We start from the raw sequence: 20,566 nt of genomic DNA on the forward strand, positions 1-20,566 counted from the left end.
TTCTGACACGGGCTCAAGGCAGACAGAATGAATGTGAGGAGGAGGAAAACTCATTGTTGTCATTACCTTTTTTTGATTCTGAACTGGCTGTGAATCAGTGTAAAGAAAAGAAGTCTAGGAGGGAAAGGAAACAGGAAAAATTTAAGAGAACTGTAGTGCAGGCTAGGGAACTAAAAGAGCCTGACAAACTGTTGAATGCTGATCAGATCCCAATACCTGAAAATTTGAGGCAGTTGCAGAAAGAGGATGCTGAAATTTCTAAATTGTATTCCCAGGTGGTAGAGGCAGCTCAAACAGGGTCAAACATATTCATGTTTCAAGGGAAATCCTTCAGTGTAATGAATGATTTGCTGTATCGTAAAACAGGGGATGAATTACAAGTGGTGTTACCTGTTAGTGTACGTAATACAGTAATGACACTGGGGCATTCCATCCCGTGGGCTGGACATTTGGGGAGGCGAAAGACTCATTCTAGAATTAGTAAACATTTTTACTGGTTGGGAATGTCTAAGGACATTGCTGAATTTTGTAGAGCTTGCCCTGAATGCCAATGCTGTGGAATTCGCAAACCTCGTAAGGCACCATTAATACCCTTACCAGTCATTGATGTTCCCTTTCAGCGGCTGGGAATGGACATTGTAGGTCCACTGGAACGGAGTAAGACCGGCTATAAGTATATGTTAGTCATTTGTGATTATGCGACACGGTTTCCAGAAGTGTTTCCGTTAAAAAACATCAAAGCTAAGGCTATCGCTTCATGTCTGGTTCAGTTTTTTTCTAGAGTAGGTATTCCAAAAGAAATACTGACCGATAGAGGAACGAATTTCACATCTCAATTTCTGCAACAGGTGTATCAGATGTTGGGAATAAAAGGATTAAAAACAACTCCCTATCATCCGGAGACAGACGGCCTGGTAGAGAGATTTAATCAAACTTTAGTGCAAATGCTTCGGAAATTCGTGAATGAGGTGGGGACCGACTGGGATCAGTGGCTACCATATCTTATGTTTGCTTATAGGGAAGTTCCGCAGGCGTCAACTGGGTTTTCGCCATTCCAGCTCATGTATGGCCATGAAGTGCAGGGACCATTGTCCCTTGTGAGAGAGCTGTGGGAGGGGAATTCGGGGACTTAAGTCAAAACAAATGTTATTGATTATGTGTTAGCCATGAGACAAAAATTGCAACAAATGACTGAATTTGCTTCTGCCCATTTGAAAGAAACCCAGAAAAGACAAAAGACGTGGTATGATAGGAAGGCGAAGACACGATCTTTCGAACCAGGTCAGAAAGTTCTCGTCATGCTTCCTACCTCCGAAAATAAACTTTTGGGTAAATGGCAAGGGCCGTTTGAAGTAACTAAAAAAATAGGAACAACCACTTATGAGATAGCAACCCCAGGCAAGGCACGATCACATCGGGTGTTGCATATTAATTTGTTGAAGAGATGGTACTCGCAGAGTGAGAGCACAGTTGTTAATCTGATCCGACTAGTGAAGGATGAGGAGGAGCCAGAAGAGCAATATTTACCTGGTAGTCAACCTTCGCTGCCTATTGACCTTAGTCATCTTCCTGTAGACCGTCAAGCTCAAATTCAGCAATTGTGTGATCCGGAGTTGTTTAAAAATCAGCCAGGCTATACCACAGTTACAAAGCATAAAATAGTGCTTAAAGAAAATGCGCATCCAAAACGAATGAGCTATCGCATCCCTGAACGATTGCTGACAGCTTTCGAAGATGAAGTAACATTGATGCAGCAAATGGGTGTAGTTGAATCGTCAAAGAGTGAATGGTGTAATCCGGTGGTGTTGGTACCAAAAAAGGATAATACCCTCAGGTTTTGTATTGATTTTCGCTATTTAAATTCCGTCTCCAAATTCGATTCGTATCCTATGCCTCGTATTGAGGAGTTAATTGAAAAACTCGGAAAGGCTAAGTTCATTAGTACTATCGATTTAAGTAAAGGGTACTGGCAGGTGCCTCTGGACTTGGAGTCGCGAGAGCTGACCGCTTTCCGTACACCAAGGGGGCTAATGCATTTTCGGGTGTTACCGTTCGGCTTGCACGGGGCACCCCCGACTTTTCAAAGATTGATGGATACCGTATTGGATGGTTTGGGAGGATTTGCGGCAGCTTACTTGGACGATGTTGTGATATTTAGTACATCTTGGGAGGATCACCTTCAACATCTTCGAGCGGTTTTCCAACGAATTAAAGATGCCGGTTTAACCATTAATCCCGCAAAATGTTCATTAGTAAAAACCGAGACCGAGTACTTGGGGTACGTATTGGGAAATGGAGTTATTAAGCCTCAAGTGCAGAAACTCCGTGCTATTCAATCCTGTCCACTTCCAGCTACAAAAAAACAAATTAGATCATTTCTTGGTTTAGTCGGTTGGTATCGGAAATTCATTCCCCATTTCTCGACCATCGCGGCACCGTTAACTGATTTAATTAAAAAGACGAATCCTAACAAAGTGCAGTGGACTACACCCGCTGAAGAAGCATTCTGTGAGCTAAAGGGGGTGCTGAGCAATGAACCCATTTTATGTAGTCCTGATTTTGAAAAATCATTCGTTCTTCAGACAGATGCGTCCGAATTAGGGTTGGGAGCTGTCTTGATGCAGGAAGAGACCGGAGGAATGCATCCCGTGGTGTATTTGAGTCGGAAATTATTTCCCAGAGAAACTAGATATTCTGTGGTGGAAAAAGAATGTTTAGCTTTGAAATGGGCTCTCGACTCATTGAAATATTATTTGCTCGGCCGAGATTTTGTTATCGAAACGGACCATAAAGCTTTGAAATGGTTGAATAGGATGAAAGATACAAATTCTCGCTTGACACGATGGTTTTTATCTATACAACCCTTTCGTTTTACAGTGAAGCATCGCCCGGGGGTCGAAAATATAGCAGCCGATTTTCTTTCTCGCTCACTGTGCGAGAATGTATAGGTGGGGGGAAATGTGATGGCTAAGGCCACACTGAATGAGCACTTAGTTTACTTTGAATATGAAGTGATATTTTGTTTGTTTTAGAGGATTAATGTTTTTGTCTGTTTATTTACTAATTATTTTGTTTCTTTAAATGTTATCTACCCAAACACATGTCTCTTTGGTGCTGTAAATCCCAATGAGCAATAAAGTCAATAATCATTTATTTCTAGAGTGCACGCTAGTGAGTAAATGAGACCACAACCAAGTTATGGGTTTAACATTTTATTTAAGTTTGTTTAAATGTGTACATCTTACCCGTGGTTCCGCCGGGCTCCATGACTGCAGCATGGAACAAAGGCTTGGAATTAAAAGGGCGCGGCCTTTCCTGGTGTCCTTTATATATTTAGTTGGGAATTATGGGAAATGTAGTTTGGGGATAATGTTCTAGGGGGTTGTGTGTTAATTTGAATGTTTAAAAGATGTTTTGTGTGTGTATGTTTAAGTGTATTTTCATTATGACTATGATAAATGTGATTTTTATTTTGGTTTTTGTGAGTTTGTGTATAGAAGTATTTCTTTCTTTCACCTTTTTAAGTCTGATGTAATTGAGAACTTGTGAGACCCCTGTAATTCTAAGAATGGTTTGGTCCAGCTTGTTAAAAGGGCTTCATTTTCTGTGGCTGAGTTAGTTCGGGTGAGGGATCCCTGAGTAAACATCTGAGACCCAGAACTCAGTTGTGTGCTGATGCACAATTTATGAATCAGTGGGGTTTTTTTTGTGTTTTTTTTTCTCCCTGCACAAAGTGTTGTTAAGTAAGTGTTACAGGCAATAAAAGTACACTTTGTTGACTCCATACGTGTCTCCTGAAAATTTTATGGAAGAACCCTTACACAGGGAAAGAGTTAAATGCCTGAATGTTTCACCATTCATCATTACATATTCGGATCTTGAGCGACCCGGATCTATATCTAACAGGGATGGCCCTCTAACTGCCGCAGTAGTGTACAACTCTCCTAATATTTTAATAACAATTGCAAAAGAATAAAATCAAGCATATTTCGTTACCTTTTGGAATTTGGAAGGTTTCAATATGAGCAGATATTTTATACCATCATCACTGTCCTCATCAGAGCTCATTTCCCAGTACACACAGCATCTGGCTCTTATTTGCGATCTCAGCCATATTCTCAAAGCTGTCATATTCAACATCTTCAAAATCAATATTTTGATTGCTGACAGCTTCTTCACCAGATCCACCATCAAGTGACAGTGACACTAATATGATTGCATACAGTAATTGCATTGAGTGAACTGAGGCGCTAATAGAGTCTCACGAATATGCACATCGTGTAGCCGTGTGGTGAAGCCCAACGGCCAAGGTCAGGATTTTTATTTATTAATACATACAATTTTGGTTTGTTTTTCACCCTATCGTATACCCCCAGAACACTTGGAATATACGGCACGTGTCGGTTATAATTATTCTGTAATCACCTTTTTTTAAAAGCTTGATGCTGGTCGCTATTCACTGCCATTTCAATGAACGAACGCGAGCGAGACATTTAAAAAAAAAAAAAATTCTCCTTTAGTGGCCTATAAAAGAAAGAAGGGCATACGGCATTAGAACAACAACAGGGTGAGTAAATTATGACTTAATTTTCATTTTACGGTGAACTATCCCTTTAAGATGGTGTCGTTTAGGTAGAGATACTGCAGGCCTGACTGGGGGATTGGTGTTCAGAGAAGTGCTGACTGGAAGAGTGCCAGGCCTGATTTCCTCCGGCTGACACATGGGCACCCCCGCTGAGAGGCTGATGAACGATTGTCATCGTTACCTGGAGCAAGACTCTTCCTCTTTCGATCCCCTCTGAGTGGAATCAAAGGACAGGGAACTCCTACGGTTCGATCAGAGAACAATCCCATGCTTCTTGTTAAGCTGGAAGAGGGTCTCTTTGATGGGCCGCTCTCGTGGCAAATCAGTTTGGTCTTCCCGTCAAGAGCATCTGATTGGGTATCAGAGGAATACAAGTTCTCTCTGAGACGTTCCCTAATACATTACCTGTCAGTCCTCAAAAGAACATTGTAATTTAGCAGTTTTGTTCCATGACTTCTACATGAACCTCGAACAAAGGAAATGTTAACGGCCCCTTCACTTGCGTGACAGTTAGTAATGGATAAATAAATGATGTTGCAAGCGGGCCTGCTGGTGTCCACATTTATGAAAATATATAGGTCTACTCCGAATGCTGTGCAGTTTGTTAGATAAATGGATACTGCAACATTTTAAGCAGGTATTTTAGACAAGGCTACACTTTTATTATCAAAATTTGTAGGGGTGTGACGAGATCTCGTGTTACGAGATCTCGCGAGATTAAAACGCGACGAGATTTCTCGTCGAGGTGAAACTTTGTCTCGTGAGTTGTTGTGATGTCAGCGTGATGGAGCGTGAGGGTGAAATTAGTATTGAAGATGCCCCTGCCACTTTTAAATCATTTGTGTGCCGGGCCAATCACACACACACTCCACGCACACACACAAACTCACTGTCCCTCGCTCACTCACTCACTCGCGCGCACACACACACACGATCACTCGCGCGCGCACACTCACTGTTGCTCGCACTCTCACTCACTCGCGCACACTCACTCTCGCACACACTCAACCCGTCGTGGAGGACCGTTAAAATTAAACATGCTAGTCTTTCTGTCGTGATGTCCTGAAGCATCGCAGACACGTAGGTTGTCGCCCACTATGACACACTATACGAAATGAAACGATCGAATCTTGCGTCCCGACGCCCGTTGTCCTTTACGAATCTCCACGAAACGGATCGTGCCAAAATCGCGCTAAAATAGTGTAATCTGAACCAGGCAGGTAATAAACATTTGACCTATCGCGCAAAGAACCTATTAAAGCAGTAAGACATGGGAACAGTATAGCTAACATTCACATATCACAAGTCATATCGACATCGCAATATTAAACAATGTTATCGCACATCGCAGCTTTTCCTCATATCGTGCAGCCCTAGTTACTGCCCAAAGGTCTCAACTGCTGCCAGAAATCGTCGACATGCTTATATTCTTGAAAAAGAACATGACCATAATCTTAGTCTGTTCTGTGTAGTTAATTTATCTCTTTTTCATGCTTGAAGAAATTTTTTTTTTCTGTTTGAACTTGTAGTTTTGAGAGAGCAGTAGGCTACTTTGATTATGGATACACACTTACTGTTTGCATTTAAAGTGTTATTTCAGTTATTTATATTAATTTTATTTATACTGTTTTATTTTTTTTTATGTTCGATTTGTAGAAAGGAGTTAGATTTCTCATGTGAAATCGTACAGGGGAGAAGCCAGACGGTAGAGTTTATAGCAAAACATTTTGCAGTGTTTGCATGTCCTTTACTGCATAGAATTCATTAAAATAGAAGTAAAATAACATTCATTACAAGTTGATTTCAAAATGCACCTAAATTGTTTTGCATTTTGTGATTTTCAGTTGAATAAAAGACTATTTTCCATTCATACATTTCATCATTGAGGATTTCTTAAAAATTGTGTAAAAATCTCGTCTTGTCTCGTTCTCGTGAACCCAATCTCGTGTCTCGTCTCGTCTCGTGGAGTAAGCGTCTCGTCACACCCCTAAAAATTTGTATTGGCATTATCACTTTCTGTACTTCGCAAATAGTTTGACACATACTTTCAGAAATGCGTTCCGAAGCATTTAGGAATGCAACACAAATACTATTTAATGCAGGTGATCATGATAATTGTCAGAAATGCAAATATTTTTTTCTTGTTTTTAATTTTTTGCGTTAAATAAAGCTTAGGCATTACATGTGCATGTAGTTTGACTGGTTACTATTTTCTTTCTTAATGTTTTGTCTGTCCTCTAGTGGTTGGAAATGTGTATTAGCTGTGTCTTATTATGAGCAGATTCTCTACACCTGTGGACCGTGTAAGAGGAGCGTGGATATAAGGAGCCCCGTTGTAACATCTGGGAGGCGGGATTGGTGCGGCGGTCGAGTGGCGCTTGTTTCCTTGTTTCTGTTTCCCTGTTCCCTTTTCTCCCAAATTTTGTTATGTTATTGTTAGTTAATAAAAACCATATTGGACCGAGCCTTTCACGTTGACCTCCTTTTGCGTTATGGCACTGGCCGTAACATAATTGGGGGCTCGTCCGAAACTGTTCCATTTATTAGCCTATGTTATTTTTGGCTGTTTTTGTGTGGAAGTAACTACTGTGGTCCCATGTGAGTATTTGACCCTCTTTTGTGTATTGGCAATGGCTGTAACAACATAAAATAGTTTGATTTTATGGAAAAAAAATAGTTATTATTTTAAAATATGCTACAGTTGGTGACTGTGATAGAAGGAGACATTCTCATTCTACAGATCATTTAATAAAATATTTAAAATTAAATTTATTTTCAAGCTCCATTCTACTGAGAGTGAAAAACCACAGTGTTTTATAAACGTGTATAGGCCTATCTGATTTTTTTTTTTTTTTTTAGGAATGTGCTAGCATACACTGTAGATGAACATGAGAGATTAGACATGAGCTAAAATTGACAAAGCTCCCATTTTTAGTGTCACTAATTTTGACAAGCAGATTTTGAAATTTCAGTGTTTCCACATTCAATCAGGTAGTAGCTGTACTTGTTCCAAAGATGGCCACAGAGTGAACTGACTTGCTTTAAAAGGGACTTTGGTTAAATTTGAATACATTGTTTTCTGAGTGTACACACACTGGTGGCACCACTCTGCATTTGTTCAACTACGACTCTGGGGGCTGTTCATCAATCCTGCCATGCCATAGACCAACATTTACATAGTTTTCCATTAAATTAACCTAACAACACTTTGGGGTGTACAGTATGTACTGACTTCAGTACATCTATATATACAACTTGTATCTGCACAAAAGGACGAAAATGCAAGTGAACTTGAACTAAGTTACATGCTAGCCAGAAAGTGTACTCCCATGGATACGCTCTTCCCATCACAACACGCTGAAACACGGGCAACTAAAGCACAAAGAATTCACAACATATTATAGGCCTAGTGTTCGCATTATAATGTTATAAATGGACTGCATTTATATAGCGCTTTCACAGACCTATGGCCACCAAAGCGCTTTACATTGCCTCACATTCACCCATTCACTCACTCATTCATACACCGACGGCGGTGTCAGCCATGCAAGGCGCCATCCAGCTCGTCGGGAGCAGCTGGGGTTAGGTGTCTTATGTTATATGGCTGACGGGCGCTGCAAATCTTGCACTTAAATGTACGCAAAATATTTTACGAGAGAACGCAAAAGCATTTCACGATCTAAGTGTTTTCAGGCATCACTGAGTGTTTTCAAATCCATAGTTTCACTTTATTTCGCCTGTCTGGATTCTGCATGCTGTCCTACGCTAACCAATCAGACCTCAGGTACCACCCAAAATGGAGCAATAATCAATAAAAAAAAAAGGGAAATATATTTTTCACAGCAATCATCATTTTCATCCGAGTACTAAAAATTTGTTTGCCAAATTGGCTGGTGAGTGAAAAAGTTAATTTCAAACTGATTACAGAAGTAAAATGGGATTTTATTGTCATTTTATGTTGACTTCAAAGCATGCTGTTACTGATGATTCAATTTAGATTAAAATGATGACGTCATGCACATGCGTATTACGTGTTCAATCTACGCGTTTCATCGCCATCTAATGGCCTGGCAGCAGAATACAGGGTTTTTAGTTGTTTTCGTCGATCGGTGTGAATGGGGATCGTTTTGACAATGGTGTCGTCTGTTCGCGGAAAACTCAAAGGAAAAACTTTCAGTTTTAAGCATATCGTTGTCGTGTAAACGTACCCTTAGTATCATCCAGTAGATTTCACTGAAAATACTGCATGCTTTAAGTAAGTTTTACAGTGAAAAACTTGCATTCTCTATTTGGTTTTTGGTTTTTTTTTTCAGAGACTTGCGTGTTAGATGGTGTTGTTATCACTATAAAAGGTGTCATTTGCCACATTATTGACTAACTGATGAAACATTTTGGAACGTAAAGACAGAACTGAATTCCTTTTCACTACACACCCACACTTATATAAAAAAAAAGGAGATACACGCAGCCACCCACTATCTGCAGTACACTATTAGACACAGGCACCGTCACTCTCTCTTTGGCTTGTTGTTTGTAGCAGGGCCTGGAGGAAATGTCCTTTCCCCAACAGGCAGTGAGCTATGAAGGAACTCTTCCATGGCAGGCTGTGTGGAGGTGTGACATCAGATAAAACCTGTGATAAAAGCAGGCTGGAAGCCCGTCATGTGCACACTGCCTCTGCCAGGTTCCACAGCATGCCCTGTAATTACACTCGCAGCAAAATTACCCAGCAGATGCATCGTGCTTGTTAATGTCATAACAGGAATGTTGATAAGTGCCGACATGCATGTTCTGTGCACATCGGATCGTGTTTAAAGGGATAGTCAGCCAAATCTATCAAGCTCCAAAAAAGACAGAAAAGCATCATAAAGTAGTCCATAATCCATATCTGCTATTTTCCAAGTCTTCTGAGGCCATATGCGTGGTCTCGCGTCACAACCATGATATATTTTTGTGACAAACACTAAATGAAAAGAAATAAGTAAATAAATCTAGTAAGGTTCGAGAGGCAGCAGGGTGGATGTATGTGACCTTTTGAGAACATGCTCTTGTTCTGCTGTCTGGTTTTGCCCTTTGAGCTCTTATTGTCTTGTAAGGGGATTTTCTTTTCTACCCCTGAAACTTGGTAGGTAATGACACATACTGTCTTTTAGTGTGTGTGTGTGTTATTGGGATTGGTTCCAGGTGGTTTTATATTCACTTGCAGCTTTTGTAAGTCAGTTTGAGTGTGAAATGCTTTGTGACAGCTCATACTGCTCTGTCATCTTTTTTGAATCCAGTTTTCCATTTTATTCTCACTCATTAATTATTAAAACCCAGTGTGAACATATGCAAATATGCAAAATCATAATACTCATTCTTACTGGTGTATGTCATATCATGCAGTGGTGTGAACAGCTAGTATTACTCTTGTTCATTAAACCAACTGTCTGAATCAAGAGCTGTAAAACTACTGAGATGCCTTCCTTCCTAGGCAACATCTTTAGGCATCATAGCAGGTGTGCTTCTGATGCACAGGCTGTTACAAAACGTCAAACTAAATTGTGGTCTTAAAACATTCCTAGTTTGGCCCAAAATCTCTTTTTGACAGAATGCAATCCCAGACTGCAGTGCAGAAATGCTGATTATGAATATGTATTTTATTAAGTACCAGAAAGCATCAAAATTGTTCTCTCTAATAATTTCTTTTGTGCTTATTTATCAAGTTGTTATCTTAGCCACATGCTAATGTCAGATTATTGGAATCAGCAGTTACATTCGATTGCTAACTAAAGATTATACTCTTTAAAAAATCCGTTGAGTATTGTCAGTCTCAAGGACATAGTGGAAAAATGCAAATGCTTTTGCGGCAGCATTTTAATGTAGCTGTTAGTTGACCAATGACGATTTCAGAGAGGCTGCCTTTTTGTTTCATGAATTCTGATTCACTGTATTGCTACATGGTTTCAAATGTATCTGAATCTTTCCACACCCTCAAATCTGTATCCTTCACATGTTCAGTCAGAGGTTTGTCTAGTACTTTGAGTCTCTTGCGTGGTTCTCAAATAAAACCGTAAATACATCGTTTATTGTTTAATTAGAGTCTATCTTGAAATTATTCTTATTTTAGATTGCTGACAGCTCTATATTTTTAGTGTTTTACAGTGAGAAGCGCGTCTGCAGCAAATGACATGCACATCTCATCATTGTCACCCGATACATTTTTAAATGTGTTTATTGTGTAATGTATTCTCCCCCCATGAATTTCTGTTATGCTACGCAAAACTTGTACTGAAACGGAATTGCAATAACTCGCAGAGTTAGGCTAATTAATTAATTTCTGTATGTGGATGCCAATTAATAGTGAAGTACATACTGTAGTAAAGGACTTTTTATCATGCATACAGTGGCCATTCTTTCAGTGCATCAAACAGGTGAATAGCAGCTTTATATGACTAATGAGCATAAGCAACAGAGAGAGAAAATTAAACGTAACACTTATTAACAAGTTATAAACGTTAACAACTTATTCTACTAACCCAAACCCTAACATCTAACCCTAACATAACAATCTACTAATACTCTTGAGAGTTAGGGGTCGTTTACACGACACCGTTTTCGACTGAAAACGTAAAACTTTTTTGTACGTTATATAATTATTTACACGACAACGACTTTTGGGGGCCTGAAAACGCAAACTTTTGAAAACTGGTTTCAAAGTGCAAGTTTCTGAAAACGATACCGTTATTGTTTCCATGTAAACTACAAAAACAGTGATGTCACGCGCATGCTTATTACGTTTAGTCTATAGGCGTGTAGTTTTTACTCAAAAAGTGACATCGCCAACTACTGGCCTGCCAGCATAACACAGCATTTTTTGTCGTTTTTGCCGATCCGTGTGAACGGGGATCATTTTGTCAACGTGAAAAATGCAAAGGAAAAACGGTTCCTTTTTAGTACATCGTTGTGTGTAAACATACCCTTGGTTGACATGTAGTTGTAAGGCTCTTATTTCATTAATGTAAAGAAAAATAATGTCTTTGGGATTTCCAGTACGTGACTCAGTGAGTTTGTCTCTGTTTCTTAGCATCAAGCTTAAACTACATCTCTCATTTGAACATGAATGGCTGTTACGTTGAATAAAGTTTATCGTTTTATCCATGATATGATATTATAAAGATAATATCCCCCCCAAAAAAACTTAAATATGGGGAAAAAAATATAAGTAAAACAGATTATCTGTGTATCTTTACAAATGTGTGACTATTAATGAAGTTGCTTCCTAAGAAGATAATTTCAATTCAATCACTTACAATGTTGATACTCTTAGATGGCAACTGCTTATAGACAGTAGACAGTGAGGAAGCTCACTAGGGTTTGAAACAGAGCCAAGAACTCACCATTTACAATCCTGACTCAACGATTCCCTAAAGGCATGAAGGCAGAATTTTGTGACGGGTAGCATGTTCTACACTTAATAGGTAAGAGGAAGAAACGAAAGCAGCACAAAGTGACAGCTCTGTGGAGACAGACAGCAGATCTACGAGCCATTACCTATAGAGATAAAGAGACAGTTTGGAGAGCTGAAGTAATGCAGGAAGGAATGGCCACTAGGGAGATTTTTCACGGCTTTGGGGGCAGTTGTGGCCTAATGGTTAGAGTCTGTTTGGTAACCCGAAGGTTGCTGGTTCGATTTTCAACAACGGCAGTAACGACCCTCAAGACACCCACTTTCATTTGAACAACCTCTGATCTCGGAAGAAGCCCGGCCTGTTATACGTTAATGCTCTCACGGAAGGCTTGAGGAAAGTACTGTAGTTGTGGATCAGCGCTGCAGTGGTGATGCTGTCTGGTGGTATGAGAGGTGAAGGGCACTGCATTATTGATGGGGCTTATTCAGCTTGACTGAGCAGACTCGCATCTCAAACAGATTATTGACCAGCACCCTGGAGTCTCGGAGCTTGTGCATGCCATGAGATGATATACATGCTCACTCAACACATCAGTGGATAACCTTGTTATGCGCTCTCAGTGCAGTGGGTGACACATAAGGCCACAGATGAAACCTGATCCTGGAGTAAATTCCTGTGTTTATCTCAGTTAGAAGCCATGACTAGACTTAAGCCAGTTCTTTCAATAGGAAGCAAGACATTTGCAAATAGAAATCTAAGTTAGTTTTATGAATTTCTTTGAATTAGAATTTAATTTCTTTACATTCAAATTTGAATTGCAATTATACATTCTGTTTGCAACCTCAGCTCAAATTCACTTCAATTCAAGGATTGATTCAGCATTTAATATTCATTATCAATCACTTCTAAAGACCAAGAACGATAACTACTGTAAAGGTAATAACAATAACTATATTATCGTCCACATCAAAGGATGATAACCCTGTTTATTATAAGCATGCATTATGTAGTCTGCCGCTTTAAAAGTTGGGTGGATTCTGATTGCCTATCAATGTTTTTTATCATTCATCAGCTGGAAAAAAACTCGTCCTGAAAGTGTTTCCTTTTAATTCCTTTGTGAATTGAGGATACTAATTGTTGCAGTTTGCAAGAGGAATTTTTCCCCAATCTCTCCTGATGCTGCTCAAGAGTTCATGGTAATCGTCTGATTCACCTTTTCATGATGGGTCATACATTGTCAATAATAGACAGATCTGGACTGCAGGCAGACCAGTCAAGCACATCCACTCTACAGTGTAGTGTCAGTGTAGTGCCACTCTGTTGAAGCAGATGCACAATGAGGCCTGACATTGTCTTGCTTCCCAGGAAAGATGTCATCTTGATGGCAGTATATACTGTATGTCTCTGTACAATCCCATACACTTCCACATCAGTGGTACCTACACACATTTTCAAGTCACCCATGCCATTTGCACTGATGCACCCCATACCATGACAGATGTTTGCTTTTGCACCTGTCGCTGATGAAAATCTGGATGGTCCCTTTCGGCTTTGGGACCTGGAAGTTGATTCTGTTTTTCCCCCAAAACAGTCTGAAACATGAATCTGACCACAGCACACATTTCCACTGTCTTTTGGACCGTCGGAGATGAGCTTAGACCCTGAGAACTGAGCCGCATCTCTGCAAAGAATTGATGTATATCTTTCTCCTTGCATAAACAGAGATTTAAGTTGCATTTCTTGATGCAGAGGCAGACTGTTAAAGGAGACATATCATGCTTTTAAATTGTTCCTTTTTACATATAAATCATACATTTGTAGTCTATATAAAACGGAACTGCAATGCTTGGGTCTGAATTCCTCATTATTATAGCTCCACAGGCCCCTTTTCTACCCCTTTTCTGATGTGCGTCTGAGAGCAACTCGTTTTGGTGCGGTCTCTTTAAATACAATTGAGACACTTCATACCCCGCCCACACTCGGTTCAACTCCATCCCGTTCGGCCATTTTTGTAGTCTGATAGCAGAGATACAATTATCTAGCGGCACAGAAACTTTTTATTCACACGTTATTAACAAAATGTCAACAACGGAAGACTTGTCCAGCCAGCCTTACATGTTCGAGCCAGAGTCGGAGCAGGAGCGAGATGAAAATGAAGACGACGAACCTGTAGAACAACGTCTTCATATGGATGTATCGCAATGGTGTGTACTGTATTTACACATGAAACTTTGGTCTTCCGACCTTTTACCACCGTGTCGATTTATTTTGATTAATATGTGCGAGGGAGAGAGAGCAAGACAGCGTCTAGTTTGGAGACGGTGATGTCTTGTTTACACTTTCGCCTGGCTCTGAAGAGAGAGAGTGAGCGCTCGCGCGACCGGGTCTCTCTCTCTGCTCGTTCTTTCAGTTAAACATGCGCCCTGTCACGCGCGGCAGTTCATCTACATTAGACGGTGTAATGAAGCGTGTGGGTTACTATATCCAACAATCAAACATTTTAACTTACCCTCTCGTAACTTCTGCATCCTTTAGCTTGGACTACAAAATTGCAGCGAGAAATAAAAATGGCGGATTGCTCGAAGTGTTGGGCCGGAAGTCAATGTCCTTATTTGGCAGTTCCGCTGCAAATACTGTGACGTAATAGTTCAAAAAACGTCATAGATAACAGAAAAATCGGAACAGGTTGAAAAATATGACCAAAAAAGAATATAAAGATATCAACGAAGCACCTGAAGAGAATAATTTCATATTTTCTGTACTTCTAAACACTCCAAATATACAACAAAATGCATTTAAGGGCTAAAAAAGTGCATTTGGCATGATATGTCCCCTTTAAGTGACAACGTTTTTTTTTTTTTTTTTACAGAGTAGCTTGACAGTTTCTTATTCAGTGCCATCTGGAGGCTCAAAGGTCATGCACATTCAACAGAGGTCTCCTGCCTTCACCTACACAGGCTGAGATGTATCTTAATTCCCTGAATCTTTTCACAATATTATGTATGGTAGATGGGGAAAGACCTACATTCTTTGCAATCTTGCATTGAGAAAAGTTTTAATTGTTAGACAATTCTTTCATGAAATTTGGCACAAAGTGGTGAGCCGTGATGACCCATCTTTGCTTGCAAAGGCTGAGTCTTTAAAGGATGCTCATTTTAAACCCAATTACAATACCATGTCACCTGTTCATTGTAGACTGTTTCAAAATGTTTAACTTGGATATTCTATATTCTCTAGATTTATTTTATTTTTTTCACTTTTATTTTGCCTCTGTCCCAACTTATTTGGAGTGTGTTGCAGCCATCAAAATCAAAATTTGTTTATATTTACAAAATACACTTATGTTGGCCAGTGAAAACATTGGAAATCATTTCTTCATAGTTTAGTCAGTTAAATAAAGGTGCAAGAGAATAACAAACCACAGATTATTCTAAAAAATGTGGGGTTATATATCTGAAAGGTAGCAGATATAGTACAACCTTGTTAATTCTTTAGGCCAGATAAAGGAAAGAATGGTCATGAAAATCTGTATTTCAGTGTATATTTCACTGTAAATTTCTAACTTTTATGACAAACATTGACTAACTATTGTAAGTGGAACTTTAGGGAAAATGCAACAGAAGTGTATACATGACTCCTTTAAAGTAACACTGTTCGTGTTATAAGATATGTAACATTGTACCCTGATGTTATGGAGTGTGGGAAAAATCACATCACATCCTGTTGTCCTTTGCTGCACTGTTTTCTTTAGTTAGGAATCATGGCTAATTTATTCATATATAATCTGTAACCTTTGGAATTGAACTCTGGAAGTGGAATGTTCCAGTGTTTACTAAATGCGGGATTGCAGTGTTCTCTGTGTCCTCCCTAGTGACCTCTGTATGATCTAAACTGCATTCTGTATGTTTGATACGTGAGACTCAAAGAGCCAGACGTTACAGAAATGTTATTTCTGTCTGCTCTTGACCTTCATGTAAGGTCAAAAAGTGGGCAGAAAATGAACACAAATTACAGTTTGCTGAAACTGTATGATGCACACACACACACACACACACACACACACACACACACACAAAAAAAAAATCAGATAAAAACAAAAGTCATTAAGTGCAAATCTCAAGGAAAAATGGCCACAAATAAAACCATATGTTCACCTTTCTATCCTCTCAGCTTTTTTCAGTGTCAATGCTATGGATAGCCTATATTTTATAAATGAACCATAATGCCCCAAATTACATTTTCATTGAACCTAAAAGCAAAGTAGCCACAGGACTGCGAATTATATGGAGTGAACTTTTGATCTTTCTGGAATTACAAGCCTCCGTTGCAGCAGATCAGTGCCAGTCTGCGTATTAGCGCTGGTCTATGTAATGAGCCTTGCAGTGCATCCTTGTGGCCTCTCTTGATAGATGTCAATGAATAATTTATCAAACCAACAGTCAAAAGTGAAAAGTAAGTATTCTTCCCCGCCCCGTTGTGAATCCCTACGTATTGCTCTTTTGACAAATCTTATGCTCTTAAGCTTGAAAGATGATTAGATGAGACATTTTCCAACCCTACATTCTTTCAAAAATAAGATTTAAGGAGAAAGTAATGAGAAACCCTTTTCAGAGTTTTCTTTGTCAGAGAGCTTTTGAAGGCTTTTGTTGGTATTTGGAGGAGCAGTTGGGTCTATCACCTCTTTAAGACATGATGAAATGGCTGTTCTCTGCAGTCTCATTACCTTTTTTGATTGAGTTGCTTAGCGTTTCCTGATCGAGTCCTTTCCGCCCACTCTTCATGACTGAGATGTGCGTTTAGCACGCCAAATGAGAGCTCATTTACTCTCAGCAGGGAGTGAAGATTATTTATTTGTCTTTTTGTACAGACTCATAGTTTCATGTTGAATAGAGGATACACCTTTGACTGAAGTGGATAGATTTTTGTTTGATTTAAGCTCAAACTTAGCTTTCATGTGTTTTTAAAGTCTTTGAATGCATTTATGTACCATGATAGTTCAGTCAGGGCTGGTTAACACAGAATGGGTTTTTGCAGTTAAAAACGTGAGATGCAGGTCAGTGGAATGAAAAAAAGGGCAAGGTCTAGAAACGTGTTTTTTTTTTTAAGTTGCGCTTCTTTTAACTTGAGCGCTGCAAAAGATGCGGCACGCGAGCCAACAGCTAAAGACGTCTTTCTAGCGTGTTTACATCATGAAACAATGGTAAAGTAGAGCATTGGAATGGAAAAACATATTTTGTGTGAATGGCCCCTTAAATTGATTGTGTCACCTTAATTAAACCTTATATTACGGGGCTGTTGAGTGCTTGAATCTGATTGGTTGATGAACGTTCTAAGGCGTGCAATTATATTTCAGGAAAACACACAGTAGTAGTTCCAGGCAGTTACATGTCCATATCACTTCACCAAATGATTTCAGTTATTTCAAAATCCTTATAGACTACAACAGCAAAAAAAAAAAAAAAAAAAAATGACACTGACCAAGCAAATAAATATAGTAAATAGGATAAAAACAACAGATTACGACACTTTTTGTCACAACATTACGGAAAAAGCACATACTTAAACGCACACACATACAGTACTGACACACACTCGCACAGAAATATGTTGTCAGCGCTAGCAACTTAAAAGCAATGACATTTCTCACTAGCGAGGTAGTAACAGCGCTGTTCATTAAGCAGATAAACGTTTCGCTGTAAGTACTGAGGAGACGCTGCTGCCGAACACTGTTGAGAGATGCACAGACTAAGTTTAGGTAATTCAGTTTAGGTAATCTCTCTGTAATAATTGCATTAATAACTCCACTTCGCGTCGCGGTGTGCATTATTTTTGAATAATTCAAAGGCCTGTCGTCAATTATTCTTTACTTGCGGTACTCTTGCGGAACATTCATGGGAAATAAATCTCTCTTTCTCTGTTTCAGACCTCTCAGCAGCCGTGCAGAAGTTCTCCCAGTCTTTACAGGAGTTCCAGTTTGAGTGCATTGGTGATGCAGAAACGGATGATGAGGTGAACATTGGTAAGTGTGAGGTCAACTGCTGTTTTGAGGTCTGCTACTGCTGATACAGTTTCAGTCTTGTAGATGCATGTAGGAATGACAAATCACAAATGGGATATCTCAGCTATTGGATAAAATGCAGAGCAAGTCTCTTGCTTGGGTTCCCCAGACAACCCTCTACGCACACATTGGCAATAGAATCACCATTTTATTACTCGCCAGCTTAGACCAGGGATGGGCAACTTCGGTCCTGGAGGGCCACTGTCCTACAGAGTTTAGCTTCAACCCTAATCAAACACACCTGAACAAGCTAATCAAGGTCCTCAGGATTATAGAAATTTTTTTCAGGGTTGGAGCTAAACTCTGTAGGACAGTGGCCCTCCAGGACCGAAGTTGTCCAACCCTGGCTTAGACTATACAAACTTAGAGCTCTTTTTATTTCATTTGTATCTTTGTTTTATTGTAATTGTCCTATTGTTTGTAATTTGCCTATTTGTGATTATTTTTAACTGCTGATGTGGAAAAAAAACTCTTGTTCTTGATGTTAAGTTCTAGGTTGATAAAACTATATATTACCAAGTTGAGCAAAGAGCTGTTGGTATTTAAGTATTGGAATTAGGTTTATATTTTTCATTTACATTGATGTTAAAATTACATTGTCAGATTTGAGACATTACTTTTTATGTCATGCTAAAACACTTCTGTTCCTTTCAGAATTTCAGAATACTTTCTTTTCCCAGAAAAAATGTGAAACACATACAGTATATTAGTTACATGATCAGACCAGATCAGTTTTTACATATTTTTAAATACAATTTAAATTGATTTTACACACTTAAAGCAATATCATATCGCATCTCGAATATCGCATTTAACAAGTTATCACATATCGCATTTATATTGCAAATTAAATCAGTTTATCTTTAGCATAACAGCTAAACTAACAAACATCAGGCAATCAAGCGTTTTTTTTTTTTTTATAATATAACTTTAGTAATTATAACTAAAATGTGGCAACCATGCAAGGAAATGTATAATTACATATGTGTTATATTAAACTGAACTTAAATCATAACCGAGAAGTCCATTAACTCGCCTAAGCTATGAACTCATCATCTGAGCGATAAAATGTTCTTCCAGACCCATTAAAGACAATCTGCTTAACCATTCTGAGATCATTTTAATGGAAAGTTCCTCTAATGCTCTGAGGAATAGTTTCCTTCCAAATTCCCAAATGTCCTGCACCCTCCCAGATGGATGGGATTGTCATCTTAATCAAGACTTATCCCTGGAAATTTCATGTGAGTTCATTGGAGCATAAAGGGATTTCAATGCTTTTTTTCTTGCACTCCGACTCTTTTACTTTCGGCTATTGAACACAAACTTTTTAAAGTCTTAAACGTGTGAGCAGTCACTGAAGGTCTTAGAATTCATCGTTTTGATTAGTAAATGTATTCTTGTATGAAAGCAAGCGTTGGGCATGCTTGAAATCCTGTCCCAATCCAGATTTAGCTCAAGGCAGGTCTCGGTAAGATTGCCTGCCCAGCATGCATAATGTATTGTATTGATTTTCTTACATTCTAGACGAAAAGCTCTCGGCTCAGCCCTTTAAAAGATCAGAGTAACTAATTGTGATTTGTGTCAGAGATTAAGGAGAATGCAGACTGCTCACCCCACGGTGGGCACTGAGCAGATGTGCTGAGAGTTCGTATGCCCTGATGGGTTGATCACTCATTCTGTTCTGACTCTTTTAGCATCCATTCATCTCTTCCTATGCTTTTCTCGTTCCAGCGTTCTCTCCTTATGTGTCATTACTTTGTTTATTATCTTCCTGCACTGCTCTGTGCATTGTGTGCTGGCTTGACACTCAGACCATCTGCATCTAACAGTTGGCTTCCCGTCTTTCCGTACTCTCGATCTCTCAAAGCAACCTGTCTTTTAGCTTTCTACCTTTTCCCCTTCTTTTCCCAGGGAATCTGATGGGAGAAAAGCTAATTAAATGTGTCGAGGTGGGGCAAAGCAAGCCCACAATGGAGTTAATTTTGGCCCTTTAATATCCCCATCTGGTCGTCAATGTGTTGAATAGTTGCCATTTTTTGTCTGGTTAAAAAGGATGTTGGGCAGGCCAACCATATTGGGAATGTTTTGTAAGGTAGCAAAAACATCTTTATGGTTGTTTATCTAATGGACAGCTGTATTGGACAGAAGCATTGATGGGTAGGAAATAATAGGGCTACAGATATTGATTTACACTTGTAATGTGGCAGAATGATTTTGGTTTACATTCCATGGACAAGTGAATGTTGATGAATCCTGTGACTGCATGTTAATGCAATCTCTTTGCCATGAATCCAGCATTTTGTTCACAGTCCATTCAGTGACACTCTGATGAATGCTGCACACAAAAATAGCAGGCCAGGCACTTTGCAAAATTGCAAGTTCCGATCTAACGGTTTTATGCAACTTCCAGGTGTGTAGCTGTGGATGTTTGCTTAACACTGACACAAAACCAGGCTTCATTCACCCCAAAGGAAAGAATATTTACACCGTGTGAATCGTTCAGACCCTCTTCAAGGTAGAGTTGCACCAGCC

At 39.3% G+C, this 20,566-nt stretch overlaps 1 protein-coding gene across 8 annotated transcripts in view; it reads left to right on the forward strand.

The window, feature by feature from the left end:
• arhgap42b (Rho GTPase activating protein 42b) overlaps window positions 1–20,566 on the forward strand; it is a 147,355-nt gene that overhangs the window by 22,675 nt on the left and 104,114 nt on the right. For all 8 annotated transcript variants that reach the window (XM_084123901.1, XM_084123903.1, XM_084123902.1 and 5 more), the window contains exon 2: window positions 17,900–17,995. In XM_084123901.1, the coding sequence (XP_083980027.1) occupies window positions 17,900–17,995 (96 nt within the window). The remainder of the gene's footprint in view (window positions 1–17,899; window positions 17,996–20,566) is intronic.

The sequence above is a fragment of the Abramis brama genome, assembly GCF_963993115.1.
Source record: "Abramis brama genome assembly, chromosome: 9".
In the NCBI taxonomy this organism is placed as follows: domain Eukaryota; kingdom Metazoa; phylum Chordata; class Actinopteri; order Cypriniformes; family Leuciscidae; genus Abramis; species Abramis brama.